Genomic DNA, 20,966 nt, shown 5'->3' with positions numbered 1-20,966 from the left:
GTACCTCTCACGTAGTTCCTGTGTGTGACTCTGAAATTTTGATGTATGTTAATGATTCCTTTTTGTAAGGTGGTTTCTCCATTGGTAGTGGGCATCATCATCCCCAACTTACCTGCTTTGCAATACTGAGTCCTCTTTACCTGTTCCCAGTCCCACTGTGGAGATGCTGAAGGATAGTTACAAGTGCAGTGTTTGTGCCCTGTGAGGTCTGTTGCCAGCAGTGGTAACTACTGACGTGTATGATGTTCCTCAGCTCTCCTCTGAGGTGGATGGAAGTACCACTGTGGGAAGTGGACAGAAAAGCATCCTTAAGTACACTTATTCTGAGAAAAAGAACTCAGGTCTTTGGCCACATAGTCAACTTAAAACTTTCATGTGAAATGTTATAATTCCTCATATAAATAAATTTAAAAAATCAACATGTGAACTTGTCATTTGGATTGTGTGTGTGTGTGTGGTGGGGCGGGGAGGGGGTACGCAGGATACAGGGAGTTGCAGCAATTTTCCAAGCACTGAAATTTTCTCTAAAAATATATTCAGGTGAATAGAAAGTGCTCTTCATTTAATAATATAAGTTCTTCATATCATAAGACTTACATTTCTCTGTTTGCTTAGTGTATTTTGGAATTCCTACAGTTAAACCAGCACATATGTTGATTTTTTTTCCTTCCTGTGGAATCATACCTGCTTCTTTCAATCTTTCTCTGAAAGGACAAATATTGTAATGAATTGAGCAAGTGGGTTTGTATCATCGTTAAAGGTTTAAATTGATTTATACCTTTCTTCCTTTCCTTTTTTTTTTTGTTGGTACTAGAGACTGGGGATTAAACCCAGGCGGCATTTTAACACTTTGCCACATCCCCAGTCCTTTTTTATTTTGAGACAGGGTCTTGCTAAGTAGCCTAGGCTGGACTGAAATGTAGAATTCTCCTGCCTCAGCCTCTAAGTTACTGGGGTTACAAGTGTGTGCCACCACATCTAGTTTTAATAACTAAAGTCTTCTTTTAATAACTCTTATTTTTGTTGCACACACTGATCATTGTAATCTTTGCTCTCTTTGTGAAGTAAAAAATTTTTAACAGGAAGAAAAGACAGTTGATAACTTTGGGCCACAAGACATAGTTGGAGAAGTCAAACCATTTTGATTAAAAATGGAGAGAATAATAAACACCTTGCCCACTTATCTTAATTGACCCAAAGATCTATTCTTATTCTTCCATTTAGGCAGTCATTTACCATGAAGATGAATAAGATACGGGTTTTGCCTTTATGAAGCTTAGTGTACTGACAAGCAATGAAATAATTTATTCATACATTCTTTCCACAGATATGAATTGAACTCTTACTATATACCACACCTAGTTTTTGACACAGGGGATACAGCAGTCAACAAAACATGAAAATTCCCACACTCATGTTATTCACATATGAGCAGTAAACCGAGTATAAATAATTATTAGAAGAGAAGTGTAGAGAGAAATTAAAGAAGTGTTAGGGACTTTGGGAAGTTGAGGTGGGGAGAAAGGATGCTTAAAATTTTAAATAAGGTGGTTAAAGGGGACCTCAATAAAAAAGTGACATTCGAGCAAAGTTCTGAAAGAGATGAAAGGAATGATCCGTGAGGATAAAGGAGGGAAGAGCACTCTTGGCCAAGAGGAAAGATTTATAAGGCCCTAAAGCAGGAACAGACCTGCCATGTTTCAGGAACAGCAAGAAAGCTAATGTAAATGGAACAGAGTGAAGGAAGAGTTAAGAGGGTGATACAGTGGAGGGACACTGTGAAGGCCTCTGTAAATCATGTGGACTTTTTATCTTCTCCAAGTGAAACAGGACCCAATGGAGGGTTTTGATCAGAGGATCTAATTAACATTTTAAGGGGATGACTGACTAGCTGCTGCACTAATAATCTGGTTGGGAGTGAAGAGTGGAAGCAAGGAGACAATCTGGAGTTTGTGGCCATAATACAGGAATTATACAAGTGTCCTAGACCAAAGTAGTAGCAGAAATTATGGAAGCGGTCAGATTTTGAAAATATTTTTGAAGATTTAGTTTGAGGATTTGCTGGCAGATTGAGTTTGTTTATGAGAGATGGAGGAGTCAAAAATAACTCAAAGGGTTTTGTCTTGTTTCAAGTTGCCATTAACTAAGACGAGAATTTTGTGAAGAAAGAGTAGCTTTTTAGGGGAAGATAAGGATTTTGATTTTGAACATGTGAAATTGGAGATGTCCATCAGACATTCAAGTAGAGATGTATAGAGGAATATCAATTCAGGAAAGTCTGGTTTGTAGTGCTTATGTGATATTTATCAGCTTACAGATCACATGAAGTCATGAAACTGGATGAGTGCCTGTATTAGTCCATTCTCTATTGCTATAATAAAATATCTGAGACTGGATACTTTATAAAGGGGTTAATTTAGCTCACAGTTTTAGAGTTATAAAGAACAAAATTAGATGGCCCCATAAATGCAGCCTCTGATGAGGGTCCCCTTGGCTATATCACATCATCGTGGATGGCATCATGCTGGGAACACAAGTGAGAATGAGAGGTCACACAGTAAGACAGGAAGGCCAGAGAGGGGAGGGCCTAATCTTATACTTTTAAAACAACCCTCTAGTAGGAACTAACAGAGGGTGTCACAAGAACCACATTAATTCTGGGGGGAGTGCCCAGTGACCTCCCATTATGCTCCACTTCTTAAAGATTCTACCACCCACCGCAATAGGGATCAAGCTTCCAACATGCGAACACTTAGAGGACACACTCAAACTGTATCCAAACCATAGCTGAGCCACAAAGGAGTCAACATAGAAGAGGCCCTCAGATGAATTCTGGCACTTTCCAAAATGCAGAGGTCAGAGAGATGAGAAACCAACAAAAGAAAGTTGAAAAGGACCAGCTAGTGTGTTATATGGAAATCTATTGAGGGTGGCATTCTGGGTTAAGAGGAGACAGCATTTCAGAGAAAAGGGAGTGATGACTAAAAACAGAACATGCTGGGAATCACTTAAGGTAAGGATGAAACGATTATTATTTTGAACAATGTGGAGGTGACCTTGATAACATCACCTGATTGGAGGTGAGTCAAAGAGAATGTTGGAATAAAACTGGATTCAGTGAGTACAGATAAATCATTTGAGGAGTATTACTTTCAGGGAAGAAAAAGAGAAAAAAAAAAAGTACCATAACAGAAGGTTAAGACAAAAGTTGTCTTGACAATTAGAAAAGCGGTAACATGTCTGTATGTTGATGGGAAAGATATAGTTGGAGGAAAAGATGGGGGATGAGATGAGAGGCTTGCCATGTTAACACCTTTATAAAGAAGACAGGGATGATCAATGCACAGGAAGAAAGCCTTTTCTTCGATGGAAGCACAGAGTTGGCCCACATTAATAGGATGGAAAGCAGAGTGAATGAGATCAGTTGTATGTGGTGGTGTGGATGTGGCAGTGAAATTTAGTTCTTTTGCTTTTTTACTAAAGGAACTTTTTTGGTACTAGGGTTTGAATTGAGCCACATCCCACTACTTTTTGAGATAGAGCCTAAGTTGCTTTGATTTTGAACAAGTTGCTGAGATTGACTTTGAACTTGTGATCTACCTGCCTCAGCCCCCACATCCCAGTCCCTGTCCCTGGGATTACAGGTGTGTGCATGCCACTATGCCCACCTTTTTCAATTAACATGTTATCTGATATAAATATACATGTAAAAAAGTACAAAATCCCAAACGTATGGCACAATGTTTTATGAACACAGCAGCGTAACCAGTCCCCTAGAGAACAGCACCAGCACCCAAGGTGCCCCTTCTGTGGTGGAAGTTGCATTTTACATCACCTGAAATAGTGAACAAGAGTTCTACTGCTCTACATTCTCACCAGCATTTTTACTTTTCTTCTTTTTTGATAGTAGCTATCGTAATGGGAGTGAGGTGGAGGTAAAAACTCTTATTAAAGATGGTGTTATTGTCCCGGGCTGTGTAATTTTTAACAAGTCTGTAAGATCCATTATCTTTGTTTCTGTAATTAAAAGTGTCTTTTACCTGTCTTTTGGTTTTGGTACTGAGGACTGAACACAGGGCACTTATCAAGGAGCTACATGCCCATTCCTTTTTTTTGGCAATAGGGTCTTGCTAAATTGCTGAGGCTGGCCTTGAATGATCCTCCTGTCTTCCACATCACTGGGGTCATGAGAGGATAACTTTATTCTTTATCTGTAAAAATGGAACAAACTTTTTTCCAAAGTAATAGTCAAGACTACTCAGAAGAATATATGAAATACATATAGCACTTAGTCTCTTATAGAACAGTAATGCTGGCTATTATTTTATAAAGAAGTCCCATTTCTGTGCAGCCAAATGTTAGCTTTGGGTATTTAAGAATGACATTATAAATAACCTACTTTTCCCCCCATCTGAAAAAAGGGAACTATGTGTAGAATAAAGAACTGTTTAACATTTAAATAGGTAAAAGAAACTATTTTGCCAAATATTACTACCAACTCTTCTCAAAAGGTGACTTTTCATTCCTTTGCAGTTGGTTAAACAAATGTTTAATTACAGATGAAATGGGGTCAACCACAGAATAGAGAACATCAAAATCCTATTCTTACAAAATAATAGAGAGCCAACTCTTTTAAAATTTAAAATAATTGGTCTCGATTCATCTATAGTCAGCTGCTAAATTCTAGTCACTCAATTACCTGGAGCCTGATTTTTTAAGAAATAAATACCTCATTCTTCATTGTATTTTCCTACTTTGACTAACAAGGGAAACTTCGTTCCTTCACATAAACAAAGATATATAAAAAAAAAAAAATGCCACACATTTTAGTAGGACTTTTTATTTGAAGTCTAATAGTTGGTCAGATGTAGTTCATTTAAAAATGTATGAAACTTGATCAATTTGGCCAGTTCCAAGAAATAATTTAGAAACTAATTTATGTTGTTTGGAATAGGTTTTTGAGATCATTTAACTTTTCCAAATCTAATTGTATTTAAGTTTCTCTCATCAATGATTAGTTTTATACTTTTAAAAAAGGGAAGTTTCAGGCTGGGGACGTGGCTTTAGTAGTAGAGTGCTTGCCTTCCATGGGTGAGGTACTGGGTTCGATCCTCAGTACCACATAAAAATAAACAAAATAAAGGTATTGTGTCCATGTACAACTAAAAAATATTTTAAAAAAAAGAAAAAAGAAAAAAAAGGAAGTTTCGGCTGGGTGCCATGATGCACATCTGTAATCCCTGCAACTCAGGTGGATGAGAAAGGAGAAACTCAGATTTGAGGCCAACTCAGCAACTTGGTGAGGCATTGAGCAACTTAGTGAGACCCTGTCTCAAACTAAAAAAGAAAAGCTATCAGTGGTAGATACCCCTGGATTCAATCCCAAGTACCAAAAGGAAAAGACAAAAAAAAAAGGGGATTTTCTTAGTAAAATTCCATTCAGATTTTAGTTTTGCCCCGCTGATGCATCAGATAAAGTTACAACTGCAAAACTAATATGACTTTATTGAAATGACTATATTTTCTAAGTTATTTGTAAGGAATATGGTGCTTTTTAAAAATGTTTGTCTAATAACTTCACAATGTCTATTTGAAACAGCTCCACCACTAATTATTCACATTGAGTTTTAAAATGAGTTTATTAAAGAATGTTCTTAAGAAGGCAACAATTTTTGATTTGTCATTAAAAAAAAGGTACGTTTCTTCATGCTGTATAATAAAGGTAATGTAAGAGAATATAGTTATAAGCTTCTTTTTGCTGGAATTCTCTGATAGTACAGTACAGTGTAGTCATTTATGCAATGCTAGAATAAATTAAAAAAAGTCTCTTCTTTGCTTCTCTTCAAAAAGTGATGAATAATAACAGAAGATGGCCTGAAAAAGTCATTTTTTTTTCTATTCATTCTGTAGTATTGGAGCCAGTATCTAGGAAACAGAGAGAAAGAGTAAATTCAAGAAAGAACTTACTTTTAAATCTAAATATTTTAAGAATACTGATTTAAAAAAAAAAGAGAACTAATGGTGGTGGTACTTTGGGGGCAAAGAGAAGGAGGCTAAGCTGAAGAGGGAAGCTGACAACGGAAGTGCCTTGAAAATGTCAACAATTTTCTTTTAAGACAGAGAAAAAGACAACACTTTGCTCTCCATGTTTATGCTAGAGAGAAAGGCAAGCTGTACTATATTTGGTTCACATAGCTGTTACATAACCACATGTTTTTCAGGTCCTCTGTCTTCCCAGTGAGCAGCAGATCAAAAACTAGCTATTTTTTTTTCCTCTGTTTCTGTATTAGAAACTCAACTTTATTTCAGAAAGCTAACTTTAAGAATAAAATGGACTTACTTTATAGTAGCACCTTATTTATCTGGCATTACTGAAGAACAGCATTTTCTTAATTATTTAAATGTACAGAGTTACCTGTAAATGCCAAACTATATTTTAATTTGGGTAAAAAAAAATATTTCTTTTCTGCTGATATACAGCAAAGGGAATACAATCTAAGCTTCTCATAAGTGCTCTCTTTTTTATTGTTGTTGAAGATAATTACTACACTTTGCTGTGAGGGAAGCTCCTCAGAAGTCACTGTGATAAAATGAGGGCGATTTGCTACTTTTTATCCATTGAAGTTTGGAGAAACAAATAATCTTGCATTTTTAAGCAAGACTAACACATTCTTAGGACCACCAGACAGAAATGCCTGTGAACAAAACACATACCTATATACATGGATTCTTTGATATTAATTCTTCTCAGATGCCTTTTTTACTTTTTTGGTTCTAAGCTATGGTATTACTTACTATGTTGTTACTCTATAAGTCTACCTTCATGTTGTTCAATAGGATAGCCACTGGCTAGCTATATATGACTATTTACATGTAAATTAACTCAAGTTAGCTAATAAAATTAAAATATGAAGCTGCTTATTTGTGCCAATTACATTTTAAATGCTCAACAGCCAAGCGGGGCTATTAGAAAATGGAGACATAGAACATCTTCATCATTAGTTCTACTGAGCAGTGCTGGTGTACATCAACTCCTTTTGACAAAGGCCTAGGATTACAAAATTAATTGCCAAATTCCATAGTCAAGTAAAATATGAAAAAATACACATTATCTGAAATGTAGAAACATATTTATCTTGTGATCCAGAAGATAATAAACCAGAAAAATAAAAAAAATAAAATATATAATATCAAATATACAATAACACTGCTCCTCAAAACAAAAGATGTTAATTATCTAATGACTGTATTAAGAGGTCAACTACGTCCTTCGTTCTTAGAATGATTATTCCTAGTTAACCTGAACAGTACAAGTCAATGTAACATTGCTAGTTTCAGAGATTTCCTGACATCCAGAGGCTATTTTTAAAAAACAGGGCTGAAGGTATAATTTTATGCAGCCATCAGATATCGGGTTGAAGAGAACAGTTAAACGTGTGTGGAAAATGTTAAATTTACAAATGTATCTATAGTGCATACATGAATTATAAAAGGAGGTGATGTTATTGATGTTTTTCTTTGATGTGCTTATGTGGATTCTCTATAATTCTTTTCAGTGATTAGGTACTTCTTTTGAAATCTAAAGTATGTAAAATGAAAATCCCAACCCATAACCCAAGAAATAAGGCTATTACTTTCTACATTTCTGGTTTTTTGCTTCTCAACTACCTGTCTTGTACTGAGTGTGGTGGCACATGCCTATAATACCAGTGACTTGGGAGGCTGAGACATGAGGATTCCAAGTTTGAGTCTAGTCTCAGCAACTTAGTGAGGCTCTAAGCAATTGAGCAAGACCCTGTCTCAAAAAAATAAAAAGGGTTGGGTATGTGAATCAGTGGTTAAAAACTCCTGGGTTATATCCCTAGTACCAAAATAAAAACAAATACATATATAAAAAAAATAAAAACGCCCCCATTTTTGGAGAGTGCTAGTCTTTTCTATTTAATTTCAGGAACAGTTAGTTGCTTTATTTTTTATTTTTTGAGTGTTGAGATTTATTAATTGTTGGGGGGCACTGACATAACAAAAAATATTACCAAAAAAACCCCAAAACCTATTTTTGATTAACATTAAGCACATGTTAACAAACATCATAAAATGTATGTCCATTTCATGGACAAAAGTTTTCCTTGATAGACTGAGAATTCATTGAAGACAATATAATTTACTAGTCAGTCTACACCCTACCTTGATTATGTAAACATTATTCTTCTAAAAATTTGCATACTTGTTTATGCAATTTTTTTTCATTTTTAAAATTTGTTCTTTTTAGATATACATGACAGTAGTATATCTTGACATATATACATTGAGCAGCTAAGTGCTTTAAACACAAATGATTATAAGTATGTACATATTTAAAATACAATTAGCAAAAAGGAAATATGTAATCATAGAACAGAGAGCAGAGATATACAGCTTCTGAAATATTTAAGAATCAGAACAAGAATATAGGTCTGCAGTGGAACATTTACTTGCATAGACAAACAGATAAGAGGAATGGATTTATCATTATAGCCGCAAGGTTCTTAATGTGCTTTAAATAACGAACTTCTAAAATACAAAGTGTATGGGTATCTAGCAACATAGAAACCCTAGGACAAATTGTCAACATTAAATAACACATCCTTAAAGAGAAAGGTGGTTTTGAAAACCTGATAATTACTTAAAACTTGCAACTGAAGTGAAGAAGAAAAACTTAATAATTTCTTTTTCCTTAATCTGTGTAAGTAGTCTTGTGTCATGTGAAATGTATACACACACCTAAAATCAGTAAGAGGACTGAGATTTGGAATCCAGAACCTAACTGAGACAGAAGCCAGGTCTTTTAACTGGGAGTTGATTAGTTTGCTGTTTTCCCTTATAAACTTTTTGAGTATATGAAGATTGTCTAAAGACTCATAAAAAAAAGATTTCAAATAGCAATTAGTTAAACACTTACTTTTACCATCACAGGCTACAATTTTCACTTTATCCACTTTAATAAGTTCTGTCACCTCTCTGAATTCAACATCATTCAATACAAAAGTCCACACATTATCGCAGAATCTGTATGTATTTAGAGAGCCCTTTAAAACAAAACACACAGGGAAGTGTCATTTTTTTTCCCTTCATATTTTTCTCCAAAGCAATTTAAGAGAACTTAGCTACTAAGAACATAATATGTTTAATGCTTAGCTGCTTAAGATTTTCCTTAATTTTAAACCTATCTATCTAAAAAACAAGTAAATGAAAGGAAAACCTAGATAAATTTGCTAAGAGTTAAAAATCATTTTAATTGGACTATTTCTGGCACTATAAAAAGGTCTGCAAATTACCTGAAAGTAAATAAGTGGTATGAAAATCTAAATTTATATTTCTACTGCCCTCATGTGGCTAAATTATGAAAGTCCATGTGAATTTTTTGGTAAACATTTTTTAAAACCTATTTTACTGTGTATATTAATTCTTCTAATTTGTACAAAAGCAAGGATTTCTTAGAGACACTAAATAAATTTTAATCCTGTGACTTAGCTCATATATGTATCACTGTATTAGCCACTATTAATTCAACATTGTCTTATGCAACTGATAACTCTACAAAGTTTTTTTGTCTCGTAAAGGTATACCTGAATATTAAAAAAAAACAAACAAACAAAAAAAAAAAACATTTCTTATAGAGTGTGGTCAAGCTGCAATAGACATCAAACATGCCTATAATCCCAGCAGCTAGGGAGGCTAAGGCAGGAGAATCATGAGTTCAAAGCAAGCCTCAGCAAAGGCCAGAAGCTAATCAACTGTCTCTAAATAAAATACAAAACAAGGCTGGGGATATGGTTCAGTAGTCAAGTACCCCTGAGTTCAATGCTCAGTACCATAAACAAAACAAAACAAAAATCACCCCCACCCAACCCTGATGTATACAGACATACACACCCATTAAAATTTAGTATGAAACAAGACAAATTCCTAAAATCTTTAGTTCAGGAAAAGTATTAAACATAAAAAATGTTCTTTGAGGTATTATTTTTAATAGCTGGATTCAATTTAAAATATGTTATGTATGAAGTGAAAATGGTCAATGAAACAGTGATGGCTGTGAGTGAACTAGTTAAGAAATTAAATAAATCTGAATAATCACTGTTACTACACTCTGCTGGAGCTCTGAGATTATAATGATAAGCATTGGTCCCTGCCATCAGTGAGTTTAGCAGGGAGAGCATTAAAACAAATATATAGTGTAACAGTGCTATGAAAGAGTAAGTTACTGGGTATGATGGGAGCAAAGCAGAGATGCTCAAGAGTATGGAAGGCACAGGGCGGATAAAGTTTCTCACAAAGTAGAGGGTAAGTTGAATCTTGAATGAGTAAGAGCTACTGAGGAGAGGTGGGGAAATGGAAAGAAGATTGACACTTGGAATAAGGTGGGAGATTCCAGAAAACAATAGTTTAGGAGGTACTAAGGGAAAGGAGACCATGAAGATCACTTAAATAAAGCCTTTGCTTGATTCCAATTTTGCTTTCTCATTGCTTTGAGGTCAATGAAGGACTTGAAGAGGAATCATATGATTAAATCTTTCTGGCCATGACAAGAATGGGTTGAGGGGAATATAGCTGGAGGCCAGAAGACTAGAAGCCAATGCCTCTTAGAGGCAGCTGAATCAGAGAGGTAAAAGTAGCATTACTATAGTAGTATCAGGTGGGACCAAAAGAAATGGAGAAATTTTGAAAGGTAGAACTGACAGAACTCAACAACTATGGATATGATGGAGGGACATAAATCTATGGTAATTCCCGAGTTTCTGCCTTGAGCAATTTCACAAAAAAAGCCAGTTTGGTAGGAAAGTTAAATTTGGAACTTACTGAGTTTGAAACTAACTTATTGATGTTCAGCAAGGGAACATTAAGGGGCAGCAAGAGACAGTAAAGAAGCATGAGCATATCAATTTTACTAAGACCACATGACTAGATGAGATCATTCAAGGACAGTATTTGGAGGTCGTATAATAGGAATACCTATTATTGTGACAACCGGAAGAAAACTACAAAGAAATCTGAAAGAAAGAGGGTAGGGAATAGAAGAAAGTGTAAGAAAGTAAAAATTCTAGGAAGTATAGGTTTCAAAAAAACAAAAACAAAACAAAATAATCAATGGTTATCACAAAGTATGTTATTAAAATTAGGGAAAAAAAACTCATCAAGAGCAGTTTCAGTGGGGTGGTAAAAAATGGATGGAAAATCATTTATGACATAATATAAGGTAAAAGTCATCGATGGGTATGGCAGTGCATACCTATAATCCTAGCAACTTAGGAGGTTGAGACAGGAGCATTGTGAGTTCCAGGTTAGCCTTAAGCAACTTAGTGAGATCCTGTCTCAAAATAAAAAATAAAAGGGAGGGCTGGGGATATAGCTCAGTGGTAAAGAGCCCCTGGGTTTGATCCCCAGTACAAAAAAAAAAAAAAAAAGTAAATGTGACAAAATATATCTAAGTTGGCTGTGTCAATAACTTGAACAAAGTATATTACTAGGATTTAAAATTAATATATGAATACTCATTTTCAAATATAAACAGAATTTTAAATGTAGTGTAGAATGAAAAACTTAGATAATTATATGTTGAAATTTCTATTAGTTGTAATATAAATACACATACTTCCTTTGGTTTAATAAAGTAAAATGTTATAAAACTTGATGGTGAAACAATTTTATTACGTGCTCTCCTATAATTAGATTAAAATAACACAATTAAGCTAGCATATTAACTAGATAACCTTTGAACCAATAACTGTTTTAGAAAACTTCAACAGCCAGGAGTGGTGCTGCATGGCTATAATCCCAGCAGCTCAGGAGACTGAGGCAAAAGAATCATAAGTTCAAAGCCTACCTCAGCAACTTAGTGACTCTAAGCAACTTAGCGAGACCCTGACTCAAAAAATAAAAAAGGGTCTTGGGATGTAGTTCAGTGGTTAATCAATCATCCCTAAGTTCAATCATTGGTACCAACCAAATAAAACCAAAACAAACCAAACAAAAGCCCCCAAAATTTAAAACATAAGCCAGGTATGGTGATGCATGCCTGTAATCCCAACAACTCAGAAAGCTGGGGCAGGAGGATTGCCAAGTTCAAGCCATCTTCAGCAACTCAGCAGGGCCTTCAGTAACTCAGTGAGACTTTGTCTCAAAATAAAAAATAAAAAATACTGAGGATGTGGCTCAGTGGTTAAACACCTCCTGTGTTCAATCCCCAGTGCCAAAACAAAACAAAACAAAAAAACACAACAACAAAAAACAAACCCATAAGATTAGGTAACAAAATGTAATTTTTTTAAGAATAATTTGGTGAACTAGATTCCCTAACATGAAATAACCTTTACTGTATAGAATTTTAAATATTTTTCTTTTTCATTGTTTTTGAGAATCAATCTATTTAGTATCTCAAGTATAGTATAAAAACTAAAATATTAAATTCATTCTTTATATTAAAAATATTACATCTATAAAATAATATTTGGCTTTGGTCAAATAATTTTAGCAGTCATTCAGCCAAATTGTACCCTCAATGCATCTCTAATAAATACATTTTAAAAACCACAAAGACACGCATACACAAATGTGTATGTTTTACATATGTAAACATGCGCAAGCGCAGACACACACACACACACACACACACATACACACAAATTAAAATAACATTTTAAAAGTTACCTATCATTAGAGAAACATCAAAAAACAGGGAAAAGGAAACTGTCAGTGTTAAAAGATTACTTTTCTTGACCATTAAATCTTTTAATTTTGCATAATTGCTGATTATTTTTTTTCTTCCAGTGCTGAGGGATTGAACCCAGGCCTCCCAAGTCCTATCCCCAGCTCTTCATTGCTGTTTGAAGCTCAGTACTATGTTTAAGTGACCACTACCTGTATCTGTGGTCATACAATCCTCACATGCACACAATGACTTTTTAAAAATCCTAGTTATATATACTAGATCAATGTGAATTTTCTCTATGAATAATCCAATTCAAGTTCATATATTTTGATGTTTTTACTACACATTCAAGGGTTATTTTTCCTATAACATCCTACACAGTGATCTCACTTATGTGGAATTCATACAGGATTTATAACAAAAAAAATTAACATGCTACATAAGATTATTCTTTTAATCGGTTCCTAATCTTCTTGCTGGGCTAGCAATAAAATCATAAATAAAAAAATTTAAATGTAATCAAGCAATGTGTTTTTGAAAATTAGATATTACTAATACATTATCCCTATTCTCTTTGTTATATACTACACCAAGCTAAACAGAATGTTATTTGCGAATATTCTGGACTTAAAAAAAGAGATTAATTCTGTTGTATCTGAGGAAGGAGGCAGGGGTAAAGGGTAGGATGATGAAACTTGAGTTACAACAGTAGCAGTGGGGGGGCGGGAGAAGGAAAGGAAGGCAGGCAGGAAGGAAAATTAAGTCCTGATAAAGACTGAATAGTTAAATCTTTTAGAAATTGAGAAATTTACAAAATTCCATGAAAGAGGAATATAAGTATCATAATACCTGTAAATTTATCTAAAGAGATCTAAACTAGAAATCTACTCTAATGCAGCTAAAAAACCATTTAGTCCTTGTGAATCCTACGGTCTCTGATAAGTTTTCTACCATATTTTCTACATGGACAAAAGTTTATAGATTAACATGGATCAACTCAGAAATACAGGGTCAGGTTTCAAATGGCAAACTAGGCAGATTTCTACATGTGGTTCTATAAACAAAAACTAACTTTGCCAGAATTATTACTGTTAAATATATTTTATAGTCTCAAAGACATAAAAATGACCCATAGATGCTTTTATATATGTCTTTTATTCCAGTTAGTTTTTAGGCATGTAAAATTGATGAAAAGTAAATACAGATTTCATCTCTTTACCAAAATTTAAGTTAAATGGGTCTTGTCTGTCTTATTTATCTCTGTATTACCAGTATCTAGAACAATGCCTGGATCGGAACTCAAATTTTTTTTTCTATCATCAACAAAGACAAAATACCCCCAAATCTTTGGGGTTCTCTTAAATGTAAGGTAGCCCGTAAATTCTTTTCATATATTCTAATTCTATATTAGCATTATGTCCTGTAACACAATACAAGCATATACATATGTTAACTTTAACAGGATAACAACCAAACATTATACATTATAATATTTTAGGACTCCACTAATATCCTAATGTGGTAAGACTATTTCTGTTCTACCATGCCTTCCAATGGGGCAGGATTTTATTATAAAATCATCACAAAATAGAGAATTTGTTCTGCTTTGCATGACTCTTGCAAGTATAAATGATGAGACCAAGCTACCAGAATAAATGGTTATCTACCATTATTTCAGGTTTTTATAAACCGAGTCATCTAAGAGTAGGTGGGAGGCAACACAAAGTTACTAGGAATAACTGTACAATTTCCTAAAATAGGTGAAGCCCAGAGTTTGAGAAACAACTGAATCGTAGGGATTATTACACTACTTACCTTCATTTTTAATTTAATTTTTGTAGGCATTTGAAATCTCAGTAATTCTTCAGGGCAGGTACCAAATATCCAGCTGACTTGTGCAACAATGGTAAAAAATCTAAAGACAACTCTCTCTTACATTAAGTGGATAAACTTAGTATAGAGCTGATTTAAAATAATTTAGTTATAACAAAACAAGTTCTAAAACTTGATTAGTCATCTCTTCCTCTTATGATTAATTATCATGTAGGGGGTCTCAAAATATCCCTTGATCAGGCTTCTAGATTTAGGAAAATATCCTTACCCTGAAATTGACTCTGTTCCTGACCCTCTGAGCCAATGCTGAATTTATAGCCTTATCAAACTGAAGAAGAACTTGAAGGGCAAGTTGCGGGGTGATCTGTTGAGACTGAGAGAAAATAAAGGTCATAAATCCTTGTAGGGAAGAACATTAAAGACAAAATAACATACAAATTATCACCTAAAATTTAATTAAGGCTATCCAGAGCTTCTGAACTGAATCCTTTATTCTCATTTACCATAATTGACAATGAAGAAGCAAAGCCTTTTAAACTATCTTGACAAAATAATTTTGAAAAGGAAACATGCAGTAATTTTACAAAGCCAGAATAGAACTGTGACACACACACACACACACACACACACACACACACACACATTTAATCTGTATTAAATCTTACTGAAGACCATTTAATATCTAAACAATGGAAATATTTGATATGTTTTTAGTTGGGTTGTTTAAATAAGAAAACTTCTAAAATTGAAATATAAATTCAAAATTCCAATTTAAATCTCAAAAGATAATTACATAAAAAATTAAAACCAGAGAGAATAAGCCTTTATTCTAAATAAAAAAGGAGTAAAATCATCAATTTTAATTTTTAACAAAATATTCTGAAATATGTTCAACCACACCATTTCATCACTGTATTTCTGTTCTACTGTCAGTATAACAAACAGGAATTTAAGGTTGTTCATCTGTCAGTGACATGCTAAATAGTCCAAGTTTTACCTCATATTTCTTTGCCTGGGATAAGGGATATGACAAAAATTATTACAGCTCTAAATGAAACTGAATTGACTTTTCTGTTTCCCACCTGTATGAGCTCATCTAGGCTCTCCTGAAGACTGTTTCCCAAAGTGGTATTTCTGTATAACTGATATGCCATGGCTTATGAAGAAGAAACTGCTTTTTCTTCAGGTTTGCATTGATGTCCTAAAAGTTTAATATAAAATCACTTAAAAAGATCATACTGTAACATTATAAATTACTTATTCAATAGTCTACTTCATATATTCTAATATAAAACCACAGAACTCATAATTACAAATTATAATTTTAGAATTTTAAGTAGTTTTTTTCCTAGTTACTTTTCTATGATTTTGAAATGACATTTACATCCTTTGAATACAGTATTGATATATTCATTTATTAAAATGTGTCTTTATGGTTTCGTTCAAATCTTTGCCTTCTAAATCTAGACTTTTTCATGTACCATCCATTCTACTTGTAATCAAGTTATTGATCTAGACATTCTTCAGTGCACCTTTGCATGCCTGCCTCTTTATTTTCCTGCTTTCTTAAAATTCAATAATTATAGAGTGCCTACCAAGAGAATGGTACTGTGATAGAAACCAGGGACAGAAAGATGAATAAAGACATACTCCCACTCCTCAAATCTTAAACCCTAGAGAGGGTAACAAACACTCTTAGAGAGGGTAACAGGCATACAAAAAGGTTAAATCCAGTATAAAATAAGAACCCTGATAGAGATATACACAGCATACTATGGAGGTTGCCTGTTGACTGAGTTGACTCAGAAATTTCCCCTTCAAGCCAGACTTTAGCAGAACAAAGGAGGAAAATCATCATATAATGAGATGACAGAAAAGCCACAGAAGTATAAAACAGTAAGGTTTGTGGTGAACTATAAACCTTCCCATATTATTAGTGCATAAACACGAACATCAAGTAGGAGGAGATGAGGCTAAAACAGAGGGCACAAGGACTTTCTTTGCAAAAGTGGTACAGGCAGTGAGAATCCCAGAAGCATTTTAGGTAGGAGAGATCAGATAAGTTGGCTCAAGGTGAGATTAGAAACAGATGAGGGATGGGGACTCAAAAAGGGTGGCAGTAGTACAGACTCAATAAGTACTGAATTTCTACTAAATGTCAGGTGTAAGATCCCTGACCTCACAGCACTTGCAGTTTACAAATGGACAGGAGATATGTATTCAAGGAGTTATCAGATAAAACTCAGCAAAACTAATAGTCAGCCTTCAGTCACATATTTTTTCAGCATTTGATATAATGGATATTTATGTTTTCTTGAGACATTCTTTGACTTTTGGCACACCACTCTGAGTTCATTTCTCCTACCCACTTCACTGGTTACTACAATTCTTGTTTCCTTTTGCAGATTCCTCAGCTCCCTATTCCACCTACTTAACTGCCCTAGACTCCTTGGTTCTCTATATGCTTTTTAATTTATCTATTTGTTGATGATCCCCACATTTCTATCTCCAGCTAATTTCTCCTCTTGAACTCACATATAAAACTATCTACTTGAAATTGAATAAAAAAGTCAAGTAGATGGCTCAAATTAAATTTTCCAAAAACCAAATCCCTAATACTATCCTTCTAAACTGGCTGTTTGTAGTGTTGCCCATCTCAGCAATTGGTAAACCTAGTCTTCCAGTAAGATAATTAAAAAACCTTACAGTCAACTTCTTTCTCTCTTTTATCATCTTTAATGCTATCACCCTAAGTCACAATACTGTCAAAAAAAATTAATGCAATAGTCCAATATGTGGTCTCTTTGTTTCTCTCCCCGCCTATGGCATCATCATCAAGTCCATAGCAGCCACACTGAAACTTTAAAACGTGGCAAATTAAATCACTCATCTATTCAAAACCACCAATAGCAGTAAAAACCATCATGTCCTTCCTATAGTTTGCATGGTCTATGTGATATGCCCCCTTCACTACCCTCCTGCCCTTATCTTTTTCTACTCATCCCCTCTCACTCTGCTCTGGTCATACTGGTCCCTGCTGTTCTTTGACAAGGCAAGCAGTTCTTGCTTGAAGGCCTTTGCCCTGGCTGTTCTTTTGGTTGTGAATTTTCTTCCCAGATATCTATGTAGTTCACTCCTACAACTTATTCAGATTGGTGTTCCAATGTTACCTAATTAGAAAGGCCTTCTGTGATCAAGGAATTACCTTCCTTCTTATGCTGCTTTATTTGTAATAATGTCAATAACTGAAGCTGACATACATACACTTATTCTGTCTCCATTTAGTATACTGGATGATCCACGAAGGTAGGGACTTTATATATTTACCACTTAGAACAATGTATTTAGTATGTACTAAAAAGTATTTGAGTGAATAATGGTGGCATGTCAAAGTACTAATATCAAATATCAGAAATTTATCCAAAGTACTAATATCAAATATCAGAAATTTATCTAAGGGCCTCACACATGCTACTAAGGAAACTAAAGCGGTGAAAATTTTGACACTCTTACATCCACATCTTCCTATCTACCAACATCTGCACTTATATTCTTTGTGTCCCTGTCTGGTCTGTCATTAGTTACCTAAATTCAACCCTTTTACTTTTGCATCAGTTCCTATCCTTTTAATACACTTGAGAATATTGTTCTAATAATTCAGTTGTTCTTTGTTTCCCTCACCACCAACATTCTTTCTATGTTCATTTCTATCAGCAAATAAACTGTCTTGGGGGAAAATAAAAAAACCCCAACCAAACAAACCTAACTTACTTCCCCTGCCAGTTACTCTATTTCTCTACTTCCCCTTTACTGGAAAACTCCTTAGAGTTGTCTGTACTCACTAACTCCCATTTCTTTTATTCTCCTTTTCTCCTCAGTTCACAGCCAGTAGGCTTTTGCCTCTGGCACTCTAATGAAACAGATGGTGAAGGTTATCACTGGCATTGCTAATCCTCAATCCTCACAGAATTAGAGCATTTGACACAGCTGATTACTCCCTCCTTGATATTAAAGGACCTTTGTTTGGCTTCTGGGACACCAGTTTATGGATTGTCATGTTAACTCACTGGTTTACCCTTCTTGTTTGTTGGTTGATCCTCTTCTCTTTGAATTTTTAATGTGACAAGACACAACTTTCCATTTCTGCTTACTATCTACACCTATTCCTTAGTAATACCTTTTGTTTTTATGGTTTTAAATACCACTTCTGATCATTCCCAAACATACCTACCAGCATAAAAACTTCTCACAAGTGGATTTAGGTGCATACTCAACACATCTATTTGTCTTTCCCATCTCATAACTCCTTACTTTTATGGTCTTAGACAAAACCTGTGAAATGTTCCATATCCAAATCCTCAAAAATCCACGAAGCTTTATCTTAAAAATGCATTAAAAAAAAAATCAAACCATTTCTTACCATCTCCACTATTATCACCCTGATCTGAGCCACTATTATAGTCATTTGGATCTCTGATTCCCTGCACTCTATTCCTAACTCATAGGTAGGTGATGTTTTAAAAATACCAGTTAGAATGTCTCTTTTTTTTTTTTACATATATATTTATTTTAGTTGTAAATGGACCTTTATTTTATTTATATGTGAAATAAATAAACTCGAACCCAGGGCCTCACACATGCTAGGCAAGTGCTCTACCACTGATCCACAACCCCAGCCCCACAATGTCTCTTTTCTATTAAAGACCTCCCACAGCTTCCAAGGGCCCTTACAATAATTTGGTTATCTATTATCTCCCTGTCTTTATCAACTATTCATCTTCACCTTGTTCATCCCTCTCCAAACAATAGCTTCATTTCAATTCCTTGAGCATGACAGGTATGTTCCTGAAAGCATCTTTGATGGCTGTTCTTTCTGCCTAGAATACTCTTCCCCACATAGACACTTGGCCAATTCTCTCCAAACCCCTTGACTTTTCTCAAAAAGCACCTACTCAATAAGGCCGAAACTGACCATCATACTTAAAAGACTAATTCCCACAGGCATTCTAGAACTTCCCCCAGGCCTTTCTTGCTCAATTTTCATGACCTTCTGAAAGTTTAAATTAATATTACTCAATGCATATTCACTTTCTGCATCCAACGGTATGTAAATTTCATCAGGGCACAGATTGTTTTGTTCACTGAAGTAAACTGGGCATCTTGAACAGTATCTCACATATTATGGGAGCCAAATAAAATATATGTTCAATAAATAAAAAAAAGTAAACTTCAGTAAATATAACGTGTGAAGGGAAAAAGTCCCAAAAGGAGATAAAAATTTACAAACTATGAGTACAGAATTTGTGTCACACCCCATTTTATGGCTGAGAATTAACTAGAAAACAATTATCGTGTTTAAGCATTTGTTACATTATTTGTTTTAATGATCTTAGATTCTAAAAATTCCTAGTGTTCAAATCCTTGAAATGTGGTATGAGCTACAGAAATTTAGTACTCCCTTCTCATTTTGTAGTTTAGAAAATTAGAAGTCTTCAAATTTGAGCAATCAGTTTGAGACCTTCTTGACTAAACCATCCAGTTAAAATTGGTTCCTTTGTCACAGTTCGCAAGAGGAAAGTTGGAAGGCAGACCTCACGCGACGAAACACAGTAAGGAGACTCTTAAAGAATGCTTCTCGAAGTTCGGCAAAACCCACACGCCGCTGACCTGGAGGCTTTAAGACTTAACTCAGTCGGCTAAAAACAGGGTGCTGAGCTGACCACTACCCCAGGTCCGTTTAGCTGGCATCAAGGTGGGGTGGCGTGCCGCCGCCTCTCCCTCTTCTCTGGCACCAGCCGCGGAGTTAGTAAGGAGCCTCTCCGGGCCCCGGGAACCACGAACCCTCCAAGTGACCCTTGGAGAACACCCAACCAACCGTAGCCTGTTGTGGGGGCGACAGAGGGCGCGGCTCAGGCTTCCCGCGCTAACCCAACCCAGCCCACCCACTACCTGCGGGCAAGGCGCTTCCAGCTGGGGAACGCACAGAAGCGGCGCCGCCAGAAGCCTGGCTGGAGGTGCCCACCGCGCTGACCACCTCTTCAGACGCCGCAGAAACCGCAGAGCTGGGCCGACGACCCGGAAGCGTTCGCGGAACCGGAAGTGACATCGGGCGCTAGGGACCGCCCACCCCGGCTCAGCGCGCCGCTCAAACTTTGTGAAATGATGGGAGTACTGAGATTAGGGCTGGGCTTTCAAACCCTGCAGCGGCGGTCAATCTACCATTTGAGCAGTTCACCAGGTGTACTAATTCGTTCATAAGATAATTTTTAAAGAAGAATCTCCACTATTAGATGCGATATTTAAAAAATGTAGGGCACTTCCATTTTATGTCTGGGTTATGTTCAGTGTAATACTGTTAAAGACTTTGAAATACTAAGTTGGAGACTAACTCTGAAGATTATATCAGGGCGTCTTTTAACCATTCAATATAGGGCGGCAATTA

At 35.3% G+C, this 20,966-nt stretch overlaps 1 protein-coding gene across 3 annotated transcripts; it reads right to left on the bottom strand.

Annotated features, from left to right (window-relative positions):
• Nucleotides 1-141: 141 nt before the first annotated feature.
• On the bottom strand, nucleotides 142-20,632 carry Gtf2a2 (general transcription factor IIA subunit 2). 3 transcript variants are annotated; one of them, XM_078049536.1, is made up of 5 exons: nucleotides 20,474-20,632; nucleotides 15,607-15,725; nucleotides 14,793-14,897; nucleotides 8,942-9,068; nucleotides 142-281 (listed from the first exon to the last, which is right to left on the bottom strand). In XM_078049536.1, exons 2-5 carry the CDS (start codon nucleotides 15,676-15,678, stop codon nucleotides 250-252), a joined length of 336 nt encoding a protein of 111 aa, XP_077905662.1. In that variant the 5' UTR covers nucleotides 15,679-15,725; nucleotides 20,474-20,632; the 3' UTR covers nucleotides 142-249. The 3 variants fall into 3 exon arrangements, with proteins under 3 accessions (XP_077905662.1, XP_005316689.1, XP_021582743.1); XM_005316632.5 differs by lacking the exon at nucleotides 142-281 and adding an exon at nucleotides 5,621-5,925; XM_021727068.3 differs by lacking the exons at nucleotides 142-281; nucleotides 8,942-9,068 and adding an exon at nucleotides 5,621-5,925.
• Nucleotides 20,633-20,966: the final 334 nt, after the last annotated feature.

This window comes from Ictidomys tridecemlineatus, chromosome 5 (assembly GCF_052094955.1).
Source record: "Ictidomys tridecemlineatus isolate mIctTri1 chromosome 5, mIctTri1.hap1, whole genome shotgun sequence".
In the NCBI taxonomy this organism is placed as follows: Eukaryota; Metazoa; Chordata; class Mammalia; order Rodentia; family Sciuridae; genus Ictidomys; species Ictidomys tridecemlineatus.
This window is presented reverse-complemented; position numbering and strand designations above follow the sequence as displayed.